The sequence below is a fragment of the Benincasa hispida genome, chromosome 10 (genome assembly GCF_009727055.1).
Source record: "Benincasa hispida cultivar B227 chromosome 10, ASM972705v1, whole genome shotgun sequence".
In the NCBI taxonomy this organism is placed as follows: Eukaryota; Viridiplantae; Streptophyta; class Magnoliopsida; order Cucurbitales; family Cucurbitaceae; genus Benincasa; species Benincasa hispida.
In genome coordinates this window covers 60148723-60161269 of record NC_052358.1, presented here as the reverse complement: position 1 = coordinate 60161269, position 12547 = coordinate 60148723, and the positions used below count along the sequence as shown (strand labels likewise).

The window sequence follows — 12547 nt, the reverse complement described above, 5'->3', positions numbered from 1 at the left end:
CTGCATAGAAAATGTCGGGTCTGGTAGACAACATTGCATACATTAAGCTTCCTACAGCTGAAGCATAGGGAATCCGTCTCATCTCCTCAACCTCTTGAGGTGTCTTAGGAAATTGATCCTTAGACAAAATGATTCCAGCCTGAAGGGTAAAAACCCCTCTTGGAATCCTTCATCTTGTACCTAATCAACATTTGCTCAATGTATGATGCCTGAGACAGGGCTAACCGTTTGTTCTTATGATCTTGAATGATTTGGATCCCTATAACATACTGTGCCTCACCGAAATCTTTCATTTGGAAGTGGGCAACTAGCCAATTCTTAATGTCAGTCAGATACCCTACATCATTCCTAATGATTAGGATATCATCCACATACAGTATCAGGAAAGCTACTAAGCTGTTGAGATCTTCTTATAGACACAAGACTCATCAACATTCTGATCAAAGCCAAACGACTTGACCGCAGTGTCAAATCTAATGTTCCATGATCGAGATGATTGTTTCAGCCCATAAATGGACTTATTAAGCTTGCAAACCTTTTGCTCTTGATCTGGGACTATGAACCCCTCTAGTTGAGTCATATAGATGGTCTCCTCAAGATTACAATTAAGAAAGGCAGTCTTGACGTCCATTTGCCATATTTCATAATCATAAAATGTGGCTATGGACAGGAGAATCCTAATAGACTTCAGCATGACAACAGGTGAGAAAGTTTCCTCATAGTCAACTCCCTCGACCTGGGTATAACCCTTTGCCACGAGTCGAGCTTTATAGGCTCTGTCTCTTATACACATCTAGATGTGTATAAGAGACAGGCTTTCCATCTACACCTCTCTTTCGCTTATAGATCCGCTTACATCCAATAGGTCTTACCACATCAGGTGGATCAACAAGCTCACATACATTATGGAAGTATATAGACTCCATTTCCTGGTTCATGGCTTAAATCCATTCATCATTGTCATTATCCTTCATTGCTTTCTTAAAAGACATTGGATCCTCGACCCTATCATTTGAAATGACGTTCTGGGCTTCAGTCAAACCCATGTAGCGATCTGGTGGGTTCATAACCATGCCACTACGTCGAGCCAGTCTTAACTCTTAAGCATTAGATGCAATTCATTGCGGCCACGTGAGTCACTGCATTAACTTGCGCTGATCCTTGAGAGAGGGTTCTCTGTTGATTAGCCACCATTTGGAGGAGTGAAGTCATTGTGGTCATTTGATTGACCAGTGTGCTCATTGTATCAGTTGACACATTGGCACTTTCTACTCTTTCTTGCTCTTGACCTCTTACCTTGAGCCTGGTATCAATCCACTCATCAGAATGTCGCGAGATGCAATCCAAGATATTCTTTGCTTCCGTATATGATATGTTCATTAATCCTCCTTCTGCAGAGGCATCGGCAACTGCTTGCATTGATTGGTCTAAGCCATTGTAAAAGGTTTCCATCAGAATGCTATCAGGAATCTCGATATGTGAACAGCTCTTCACTAACTGTCGGAATCGCACCTAGGCAGTGCTCAAGGTTTCATAACCCTTTTGCTCAAAATTCAGCACATCCGTCTGCCTCCTTGCGTTAATGGTTGGAGGGAAGAATCTGTTCATGAACCTATCAACCAACTGTTCCCATGCTTTAATCTCATTCGACTCTAATGACTGAGCCTACCTCTTTGCCTCATTCCACAGTGTGTACGGGAAAAGATATAACCTAAGTCTTTCTTAAGTCACATCAGGCATGGAGAATGCGTTGCACATGTTAACAAAATTTGTCAAATGCGCAGTGGGTCTTCTCCTAGTAATCCTCCAAATTGACCCATATTCTGAATCATCTGCAACATGATTGGTCTGATTTCAAATTTACATTCTCCTCAACCATTGGTCTTCAGATTCCTGGTGAGAAGTTGTAAAAATCCGGCGCCGCATAATCTCTAATTGGGACGTCATGATCAGTAGAAAGAAATATGAAGCCTTGCACTGGCCCTTTTTCCCTTTGATTCCTTACAAAAGCCTTATTATTATTAGCCATGCTTCTTCACCACTTAATTCGGCCCTGATGAACTCTTGCACGAATAATACACTTGATCTCTAGGTCTACTTAGAATTTCTAGATCACTCTAGCACTCATAAGTCGTCAGACTGCTCTTCGTGTTGAACAACCAGTATAAAGAGATCTATCCTACAAAATACCACAAACATACTCAAACAATAAACCGTTAACCAATCCCCGACAATGGCGCCATAAACTTGTAAACCGCAATTTGTTGAATGTTTCTATCTTAGGCATACGCATGATGATATGTGATACTACTTCTAGATATGCGTTATTAACGATTGTTCTTGTAGTATGTTGTGCGTTGTCACAACTTTCCTTGCATTGAAACAAAGTATAACTTCACTGCAAGTTTCTCGGTGTGATCCGAGGTCGAACACAAGGACTGTTTTAGGTTATTGCGTTATGTTTGTGATACATGAGACCAGGGGTTTTTCAATTTATAAAAGAATTTGTGTACACGAAAAAGTAAAGTAAAGTAGTAAAAATGCGGTAATAACATAAATTGCGTTAAAGTAAATCTAAGCTAAGATGATACAAAATACAGGTTTCATGTTACAAGATACTGAGGTCAAGGCTGACTGTGAAGATTATGCAAAGATCGTGTAATGCAGTGACAAGTCTTATGTACGAAGCAGAAATAGAAAAGATAATTAATACAAACATCGCAAGTTTCTTAATTGCATTAAAGATATAAGTACGGTTCTGCATTTCCCTTGGCGTACACCTCTCGGTGATCGGCCACGTTCCCACATCTCTGTGGTGAAATAGGGACGAACGTAATGAATGCAAGGTTGCTTCCATCTCTGGAAGTACTACTCATTTTAGTTAACACATTCTTTTAACCTTCTCTCGACAGATCAGAATGACCTCTTCACTTCTTCTCTCACAGGTGAAGATGTCGTCTAGCATGCCTTAGCTAAACGCATTTATCTCTTTATCACAGATTAAGTTACTCGTTTAATCCATATTAATTACCAAGGTATTAAGAAAACTTCATGGAGAAATCGATAAACGGAGGAACGGAAATAGACAGAGAAGTGGAAATGGAAATGATCGAGACATTGAAATAAGCTATTTAGCAAATTATACATGATTTGTGAATGAAGAGATTAAGAAGATGAAATACACTTGATGAAATAGAGTTAGAAATAAATACAAATAAGTGCCAATGTCTTAGCGCTGATTTGGATGGAGAGTTGCTTGCCAGTGTAGATTGATCGTGCAGAAGGATGAGCTTCCCTCTCAGGCTTGCTCAACCGGTAGTAGGGATCTAAGCACTGAGATTCACCTCTTGGCCTTGTCTCTTCTCTTCCCGAATTTCTTTCGATCAATACTCAGCTCAGCCTCTCTCTCAATAATCCAGTAGCAATTAGCCCTCATACCAATTATACCCGTATCAAGTATATCTTCTCTGAATTCTATAGGGAGGTGAAAAGCTTTGACTCTTGGCTTCTGGACCCCACTTCTTGTTATGGAAATTCCGAAGATGGAGGAATAAATATTCTTTCTGTTATGCTATCAGACCTTTAAATCTGCACAACGGTTAGTTGTACACGTGTCGCAATCCTCCGCCTTTGCGTTGCTCAGCTGCATCTTTCGATCGGTTGCTCGCATGCGGTGTTGTTTTTATTACCGCGTGCAGTTGAAATTCAGCTCTGGATCGACTGTCGCATTGTGCCATCATTGCGTTAATCGTCTCTTCATTGTTAATTGATAGGCGCAATTTAATAGAGATGCGTTGTTCAGTATCTCGTTGAGCCTTGATCGCAAGTGGTGACTTGGTTTCCTACAAAACAGAGTAAAAATATCCTCTTCTACCATCTTGATGATGTTAGTGGGTGTAATTGCATTAATTCATAATTATTGTATTTCTGAGCTAATTTTCATACAATCAACGCATATTCCTTCTCTTTTGGCCGCAATATCTAGATAAGGAAAAATAAATAACTTGTATTTCTTCAAGTTATCACACACCCAAATTTAGATATATGCTTGTCCTCATGCATATCTTCTACTAAGACAATAATGCTAAATTCCTCCCCTATATTTTTGCGTCGATTGACTGCTCTAAATGTTACACTCAGGCACATTTCTTAACAACGCAATTTCCCTCCATCCTTGCTAATTCTGAACAAAGCCCTACTTTATTCTTCTATATAACAAAATTTTGCTCAAAGATGCTTTTCCAGTCTTAAAAATAGAATGTTTATATCTTCTTTGTCAAAACAACTTGATATGTCTATATGCAGTGGTCAAACTTAGTGTTATTTACTAGAGACTGTTGGTCATGGTCACACTTTTCATTTTGGTTTGTTCCCACGGGTGTCATGATCCAACTACGGTTGTGTGCCAATTTCAACTTTAACTCATGATATTCAGAGGAGTTGTCTCTTACACTCTTTTATTTTCTCTTTTATTGCATTGTTCTTGGAAACCCACCTTCGTTTTGGCTTGCTTCTACGGGTGTCATAGGAACATCCAACTACGAGCAGGCTCCTTTCACAACTAAACTCTTATCAGGTTGGGAACATTTTTGAGGTTGTCCCTTGCACTGACATTGGAGTTTGGCATAAGAATTTTTTTTTTTTTTTTTTTTTTTTTTTTTTATCGAAAGGAATGCATATTCTTGATCTTATTTGCTCAGACCTTCCCCACCCCCAAATTTAAAGATAAGCAAGGTCCTCATTGCGTTGTTTGAATAGACTAGACAAACACTTAGAATAAAAATTTCAAAAAGAAGGTTTGAGCAGAACTTTGAAAGATAAAAGGTAAAGTACTGCTAAACTAAGAATTAACTAAGTGTTGGTCAGAATTTACAAAGTATGGGAAATGTTTCTAAGTATAAACATATATTACATCATGGCAACGCAAGGAATAACGCAAAAGTAAAAGATCAGAACATCGCAAATATTGACAAAGGATGATAAAGAAAAAGGCACAGGTAGAAAGAAGTGAATATGTACTCAGTTGTATTGAATATTAACAAAGTATACAAAGACTTAAAAATTAACGCAATACAAAAATTTATGCCTATACAAAGAATCAAAGAATTTCGTTAACTTTTTAAATTTGATTCAGATGGGTGCATGCTAAAATTTGACACCCCGCTTCTAATAACGCAAATACATTTTTGCTGAGGACAGGCAACAACGCATGCACCCCGCAACACAACCCTTAACTAACACATTTTTGGAGGATACCTCAACATAGTGCATTTAGCTAAGGACTGGCAATGGACACATACGCGCGCAACACACCCCTTAATGCAATGTATTTGAGTGTAATGGATGCAAGGTGTCTCTTGTTAACTCACAATGTACCCATCATCGCATTACATACTAATTTCTCTTCTTTTTATGTCATAAAAAACTCAAGTCGAAAAGACTTTGCGGTGTCTAATGTTTCATCCAATCATTCACAAAAATTAAAGAACAGTGCTACTAATAATTCAGTATGAATTACGGCGCAGTCCTCCTCCAATATTGCGCCGATTTCAAGATCTTCTTCCTCCAACTCATTCAGGGTTTCGTGCCAATGTTCTTCCCACAATTCCTCAATATATTGGCAATTTTCCATGTCACCTGGGTACTTCAACGCATCGAACACATTGAATTTTACTTCCTGATCGTCGACCCTGATGGTCAATTCCCTTTTTTTGCACATCGATCAGTGCTCGCCCCATTGCGAGAAATGGGCAACCCAAGATGATAGGGACTTCTCTGTCAGCTTCGTAATCCAATATGAAAAAATCTACCGGAAAGATAAACTTGTCTGCTTGCATGAGTACATCCTCTATCTTGTCCTCAAGATGCTTTATTGATTTATCGGCCAACTGTAAAGTGATCATAGTTGGTCTTGCGTTGTCGATATCCAGCTTCTTAAAAATCGACAAGGGAATTAGATTTATGCTTGCCCCTAAATCGCACAGCGCGTTCCCAACCATCTTCCCTCTTATCGTGCAGGGCAATGTAAAATTCCCAGGGTCCTTCATTTTAGTGGGGATATTGTTTTGTAACAGTGCGCTGCATTCATATGTTAGCGCAACTGTTTCATTTTCTCCGATCTTTCTTTTATTGGCAAGGATATCCTTGAGAAATTTTACATAACTCGACATCTGCTCTAGTGCTTCTATTAAGGGAATGTTAATGTGTAGCTGTCGAAGAACATCCAAGAACCTCTGAAATTGCTTACTATCGTCTTTCTTCTTCAGCCTTGAAAGGAAAGGTGGAGAATCCCCCCTTACTTCTTGTTGTGTTGGTTGTTTGACGAGGTCCTGTTCTTGCTATGTTTCATTCTCTGGAGGTTGCGTTGATTGAGAATTCAAGCCCTTGAGGAGCTTCATCTTTTGTAGGTGCACTTACTTCTGAACTGGTATTTTTTCCACTATTGGGTTACTGGTCATCTTCAACAGTCAAATCTACTGGTGTTGTTGTCGCATCTGGTACTGATGGCATAAGGGCTGTTGTTTTACCACTTCTCAATGTTACTGCGTGATACTGTTCTTTACCTCACTGCCCCGATTTTCCTAGGTTGTTGTGCCGCATAACAGGCGCTTTTTTCTTTAATTGCCTCGTAAGCTGATCGATCTGCTCTTCTAATTCTTTAAGGGAGTCAACTTGTGATTGCCTCATTGCCTCACTCTTTTCAATGTAATGTTTTAACGATGTCTCTAGAGACGAGGTGCTGCAAGAGGTATCATATAAGAACGGTTGGTCACAGGGTGTTATACCTTGAGAATTACCTGGGTTACAGTCCGAAGTAATGAAGACTGGAGGGTTGCCTCTATCCCCTTGATAATTGTTTTGATAGAAACTATGGCTCCTCTAGTTATGATTCTCATCCCAACTTGAAGTTGGGTGATCCCACCAACCAGGGTTGTAGATGTTGCCAACCGATTCATCGTAGACAGAATATACGGATTGTTGATTCCATGGGCAGACTTCTACTGGATGTCCCTCTCCACATTGGACGCAATTCGTTGCAACCATGTGAGTCACTGCATTAACTTGCGCTAATCCTTGAGAGAGAGTTCTCAATTGACTAGCTACCATCTGGGGGAGTGAGGTCACTATGGTCATTTGATCGACCAGTGCGCTCATTGTATCAGTTGACACATCGACACTTTCTACTCTTTTTTGCTCTAGACCTCTTACCTCAAGCCCGGTATCAATCCACTCATCAGAATGTCACGATATGCGATCCAAAATATTCTTTGCTTTCATATATGATCTGTTCATTAACCCTCCTTCTGCGGAGGCATCAACAACTGCTTGCATTGATTGGTCTAAACCATTGTAGAAGGTTTCCATCAGAATACTATCAGGAATCTCGATATGCGGATAGCTCTTCACTAACTGTCGGAATCGCACCCATGCGGTGATCAAGGTTTCATAACCCTTTTGCTCAAAATTCAGCACATCCGTTTGCCTCCTTGCATTGACGGATGGAGGGAAGAATCTGTTCATGAACCTATCAACCAACTATCCCCATGCTTTAATCTCATTCAGCTCTAATGACTAAGCCTACCTCTTTGCTTCATCCCACAGTGTGTACGGGAAAAGATATAACCTAAGTCTTTCTTGAGTCACATCAGGCATGGAGAATGCGCTGCACATGTCTACAAAATTCATCAAATGCGCATGTGGGTCTTCTCCTTGTAATCCTCCAAATTGACCCATATTCTGAATCATCTGCAGCATACTTGGTCTGATTTCAAAGCTTACATTTCCCTCAAACGTTGGTTTTGAGATTCCTGGTGAGAAGTTATAGAAATCCGGCGTCATATAGTCTCTTATTGGGACGTCATGATCAACAACAAGAAATATGGAGCCTTTCGCTGGCCCATTTTCCCTTTGATTCTCTGCGAGAGCCTCGTTATTATTAACCATGCTTCTTCACCACTTAATTCGGCCCTGATGAACTCTTCCGCGAATAATACACTAGATCTTTGGGTCCACCTAGAATTTATGGATCACTCTAGCACTCATAAGCCGTCAGATTGCTCTTCGCGTTGAACAGCCAGTACAACCTGCAAAATACCACAAACATGCTCAAATAATAAACCGTTAACCAATCCCCGGCAACTGCGCCATAAACATGACAAACGCAAAATGTAATCTTATGCGTCATAAACTGGTAACGACATAGACTTTATGCGATGGTATGTGATACTACTTCTAGATATGCGTTATTAACAAATGTTCTTGTAGTATGTTGTGCATTGTCACAAGTTTCTTTGCGTTAAAACGAAGTATAATTTCACCGCAAGTTTCTCGGTGTGATCCGAGGTCGAACACAGGGACTGTTTTAGATTATTGCGTTATGCTTTTGATACATGCGACCAGGGTTTTTTTTTTTCAAATTAATAAAGTTCTTGTGTACAGGAAATTAAACATGCAATAATGTAAAGTAAAGCGGTAAAAATGCGATAATAACATAAATTGTGTTAAAGTAAATTGCGATAAAGTGAATCTAAGTTAAGATGATACAAGATACAAGTTTCATGATACAAGATACTAAGGTAAAGGCTGGCTGTGAAGATTATGCAAAGATCATGTGATGTGGTGACAAGTCTTATGTACGAAGCAGAAACAGAAAAGATAACTAATATAAACAGCGCAAGTTCCTTAAATGTGTTAAAGATATAAGTACTGTTCTGCTTTTCCTTAGCGTACACATCTCGGTGATTGGCCATGTTCCCACATCTCTATGGTGAAACAGGGATGAACGTAATGAATGCAAGGTTGCTTCCATCTCTGGAAGTACTACTCGCTTTAGTTAATGCATTCTTCTAACCTTCTCTTGGCAGATGAGAATGACATCTTCACTTCTGCTCTCACAGGTGAAGATGTTGTCTAGCATGCTTTAGCTAAACGCATTTATCTCTTTAGCACAGATTATGTTACTCGTTTAATCAATATTAATTATCAAGGTATTAAGAAAACTTCAAGGAGAAAACGATTAATGGAGGAATGGAAATAGACAGAGAAGTGGTAATGAAATTGATCGAGACATTCAATAACACTATTTAGCGTCTGATACATGATTTGTGAATAAAGAGATTAAGAAGATGAAATACACTTAATGAAATAGAGTTAAAAACTATTACAAATAAGCGCTAACATCTTAGTGCCGATTTGGATGGAGATTTTCTTGCCGATGTGGATGGAGTGAACGGATGGATGAGCTTCCTTCTCAAGCTTGCTCAACCGGTAGCAGAGATCTAAGCACAGAGCTGCACAGTGGGGATCTGGCAGATTCGCACTGAGACTTACCTCTCGGCCTTGTCTCATCTCTTCTCGAAATTCTTCCGATCAGTACTCAGCTCAAATTTTTCTCTCAATAATTCAGCAACAATTAGCCCTCGTATTAATTATACCCATATCAAGTATGTCTTCTCTGAATTCTATGGGGGTATTTATAGATGGAAAGCTTTGACTCTTGGCTTGTGGACCCTACTTCTTATTATGGAAATTCCAAAGTGGAGGAATAAATATTCCTTCTATTATGCAATCAGACCGTCAAATTTGCACAACGGTTAGTTGTACACGTGTCATAATCCTCCATGTTTGCATTGCTCAACTGCATCTTTCGATCTGTTGCTCGCATGCGATGTTGTTTTTATTACCGAATGCGGTTGAAATTCAACTCTGGAACGACTGTCGCATTACGCCATCATTGCGTTAATCGTCTCTTCATTGTTGATTGATGGGTGCAATGTAATAGAGATGCATTGTTCAGTTTCTCATTGAGCCTTGATCGCAAGCGGTGACTTGGTTTCCTGCAAAACAGAGAAAATATCATCTTCTACTATCTTGACGATGTGAGTGGGTGTAATTGCGATAATTCATAATTATTGTATTTATGAGCTAATTTTCCTACAATCGACGCATATTCCTTCTCTTTTGGCCACAATATCTAGATAAGGCAGCATAAATAACTTGTATTTCTATAAGTTATCAAGCAGATGTACCGGACAGCCCCAAATCCGGAAGTGGTATAAACTACCTTTACAGCCTCTCCACAACTCAAAAGGTGTTTTAGAAACACTTTCGAGGGAACGTTGTTCAAGATATAGCATGCAGTCTCCACTGCAAAACCCCAAAACGAATCTGGAAGATGAGCATAACTCATCATAGACCGAACCATGTCCAACAAGGTTCTGTTTCTCCTTTCTGATACATAATTCTGTTGAGGTGTACCTGAGGCCGAGAGTTGGGACGTAATCCCATGTTCTAGCATATAGTTTTGGAATTGGAGGTCCATAACTCTTCACCATGATCAGATCGTAGTGTTTTTATCTTCTTACGTAAAAAGTTTTCAACTTCAGCCTTATACTCCTTGAACTTGTTAAGGGCTTCAGACTTACATTGCATTAAGTAGAGATACCCGCATCTTGAAAAATCATCTATGAAAGAGATGAAATATTCATTCCCACCTCGAGGCTTCCTTGGCTCTATAACCTTTTCCAGTAAAAGGTCGTTTGGTCATCTTGCCTTCGAGGCATGATTCACATACCGGCAAGGAGTTTTCTTCTAAACTCTTTAGAAGTCCACTTTTCACCAACTTTTCAATCCTATTGAGGTTGATGTGACCTAACTTTAGATACCAAAGATGGCCGTTTTCCTTAGGAGAAACCTTTGGTCTTTTAGCTGTTGTTGTCGTACTGAACATTTCAGTGTTAAACAAGGCTTTTATGACTAACGGCCTTAGTACATATAAGTTACTTTCTATTGAACCAAAACCAACCTCTTCTCTTTGATCTTCTTCTTCTTCTTCTTCTCTTCAACCACTTCCGGCTGCTTCTCCGCCACCGTTTCCTCCAAAGCGACCCTGATGGGTCCCTCATAGGATTCTGCGTTAGCAGTTTCCTTAGGATCCAAGATTGTCAAAGCGCTTCTCATTGACGCTTCCTCCATCTCCTCCTCCAAAGGCAGTGGCTGGTTCACAACCCTAGCTTCAAGCAGTCCTCCTTCTTTGTCTATGTTGCTGAGTATACTCCCAAACACCTCCTTATCGTCTCTTCTCTTCTTTTCACTTTCAGAGGATAATGTTTGGAGTGGGGTGCTCTCAAAGTTCTACCCCTCTTTATACTGGAGTGGTATGGATGCTGCAAGCTTTTGCTGAGGTTTTCTGGTGACTCGAGGGATGGTTTGTGGTTGGGTGATGAGATGGCAGTTTGCTGCAAGGACTGTCACCTCTTGTACAGTGAGTTGGGTTTTCGAGGGTGATGACGGTCAAGAAGATGGTTGGAGAGACTGGTCTACCATGGATGAACTGAGCAAGAAAGTTGGGAAATACTTTAGGGTTTTGGGAAGGAAGAAAGTTTGGTATGCAAAGGCTCTAGGGTTTTTGTTTGCAAAATGAAGCAAGTAAACGACCTAAGACAAAGAGACAGAATTTATAAGTTGGGCCTTGATGGGCCCAACGGGAATTCTGTGCTGGCAGGCCTTGAGGTACTAAAAAAGCCTGCCGCCACTTGTCTCACATTATGAATTTGCAGAGTCGTACGTCCTTTCATCTATAGATTCATCATGTCCTTGGAAGCTGAAGCGATTAGACTTCTCAATTCGCAAAAAGAATTGTCTTTGATATTTTATTCAAATGGGTGTAAGGTTAAGAATCAACTCAATGAATCCATTAATACAAATGCATCTTTGCAGAGGACGGGCAACAACGTATGCATCCCCGCAACACACCCCTTAACTCGATGCATTTCTGGAGGACGGGCGCACGGTATTTCTACAAGCGCAACACTACCTCAACATAGTGCATTTTCGCTAAGGACGGGCAAAGAACACATACGACCGCAACACACCCCTTAGCACAATGCATTTGAATTGGATGAACGCAAAGTGTATCTTGTTGGTACAAGATGCACCCATCATCACAAAGTATACTAGATGTTGATTGTTTTATTATTTTTGTTAATATTATTTTTTTTTTCATCAACATAAGTCACGAAGACCTTGCGGTAATAATTCTCTTCTTATCAAACAATCATTCACCAAGTTTTAAGAGTAACGCATTTATGACAGAAAAGTTAAAGAAATTAAAGAGAGCATGGAAATATACGCAAGAGAATTAACTGAGGCATAAATTCATAAAGTCATAAAAACAAATTAAATGAAGCAATAAATGACAAAGTTCATGAAGTAATAAAGACAGGAATTAAGAAAGCATGTAAACATAAAATTCAGAGATATGGACCAGAAGATCGTTTTCCATGATGAACGCAATCCACATCTCCGCAGGCAGTCCTACTTACCTGCTCAATGTCTTCACAAACATTGCTCCTTCCCGTGATATATACGGGGAGAGATATAATCTACTTCCTTCGGGAGTCACACCAGGTATGGAGAATGCGTTGCACATTTCTCCAACCTTGCATTCTCCACAACCGTAGGTCTTGAAATTCTAGCACTCAATCTGGTTCTGATGTGCTCCTGCGCGAAAAATACGCCTGATCTCTGGGTCAGCTTAGAATTTCTG

At 39.9% G+C, this 12547-nt stretch overlaps 1 protein-coding gene across 1 annotated transcript; it reads right to left on the bottom strand.

The window, feature by feature from the left end:
• Positions 1–5633: 5633 nt before the first annotated feature.
• On the bottom strand, positions 5634–6047 carry LOC120089169. The gene has a single exon (XM_039046582.1). It carries the CDS (start codon positions 6045–6047, stop codon positions 5634–5636), a length of 414 nt encoding a protein of 137 aa, XP_038902510.1.
• Positions 6048–12547: the final 6500 nt, after the last annotated feature.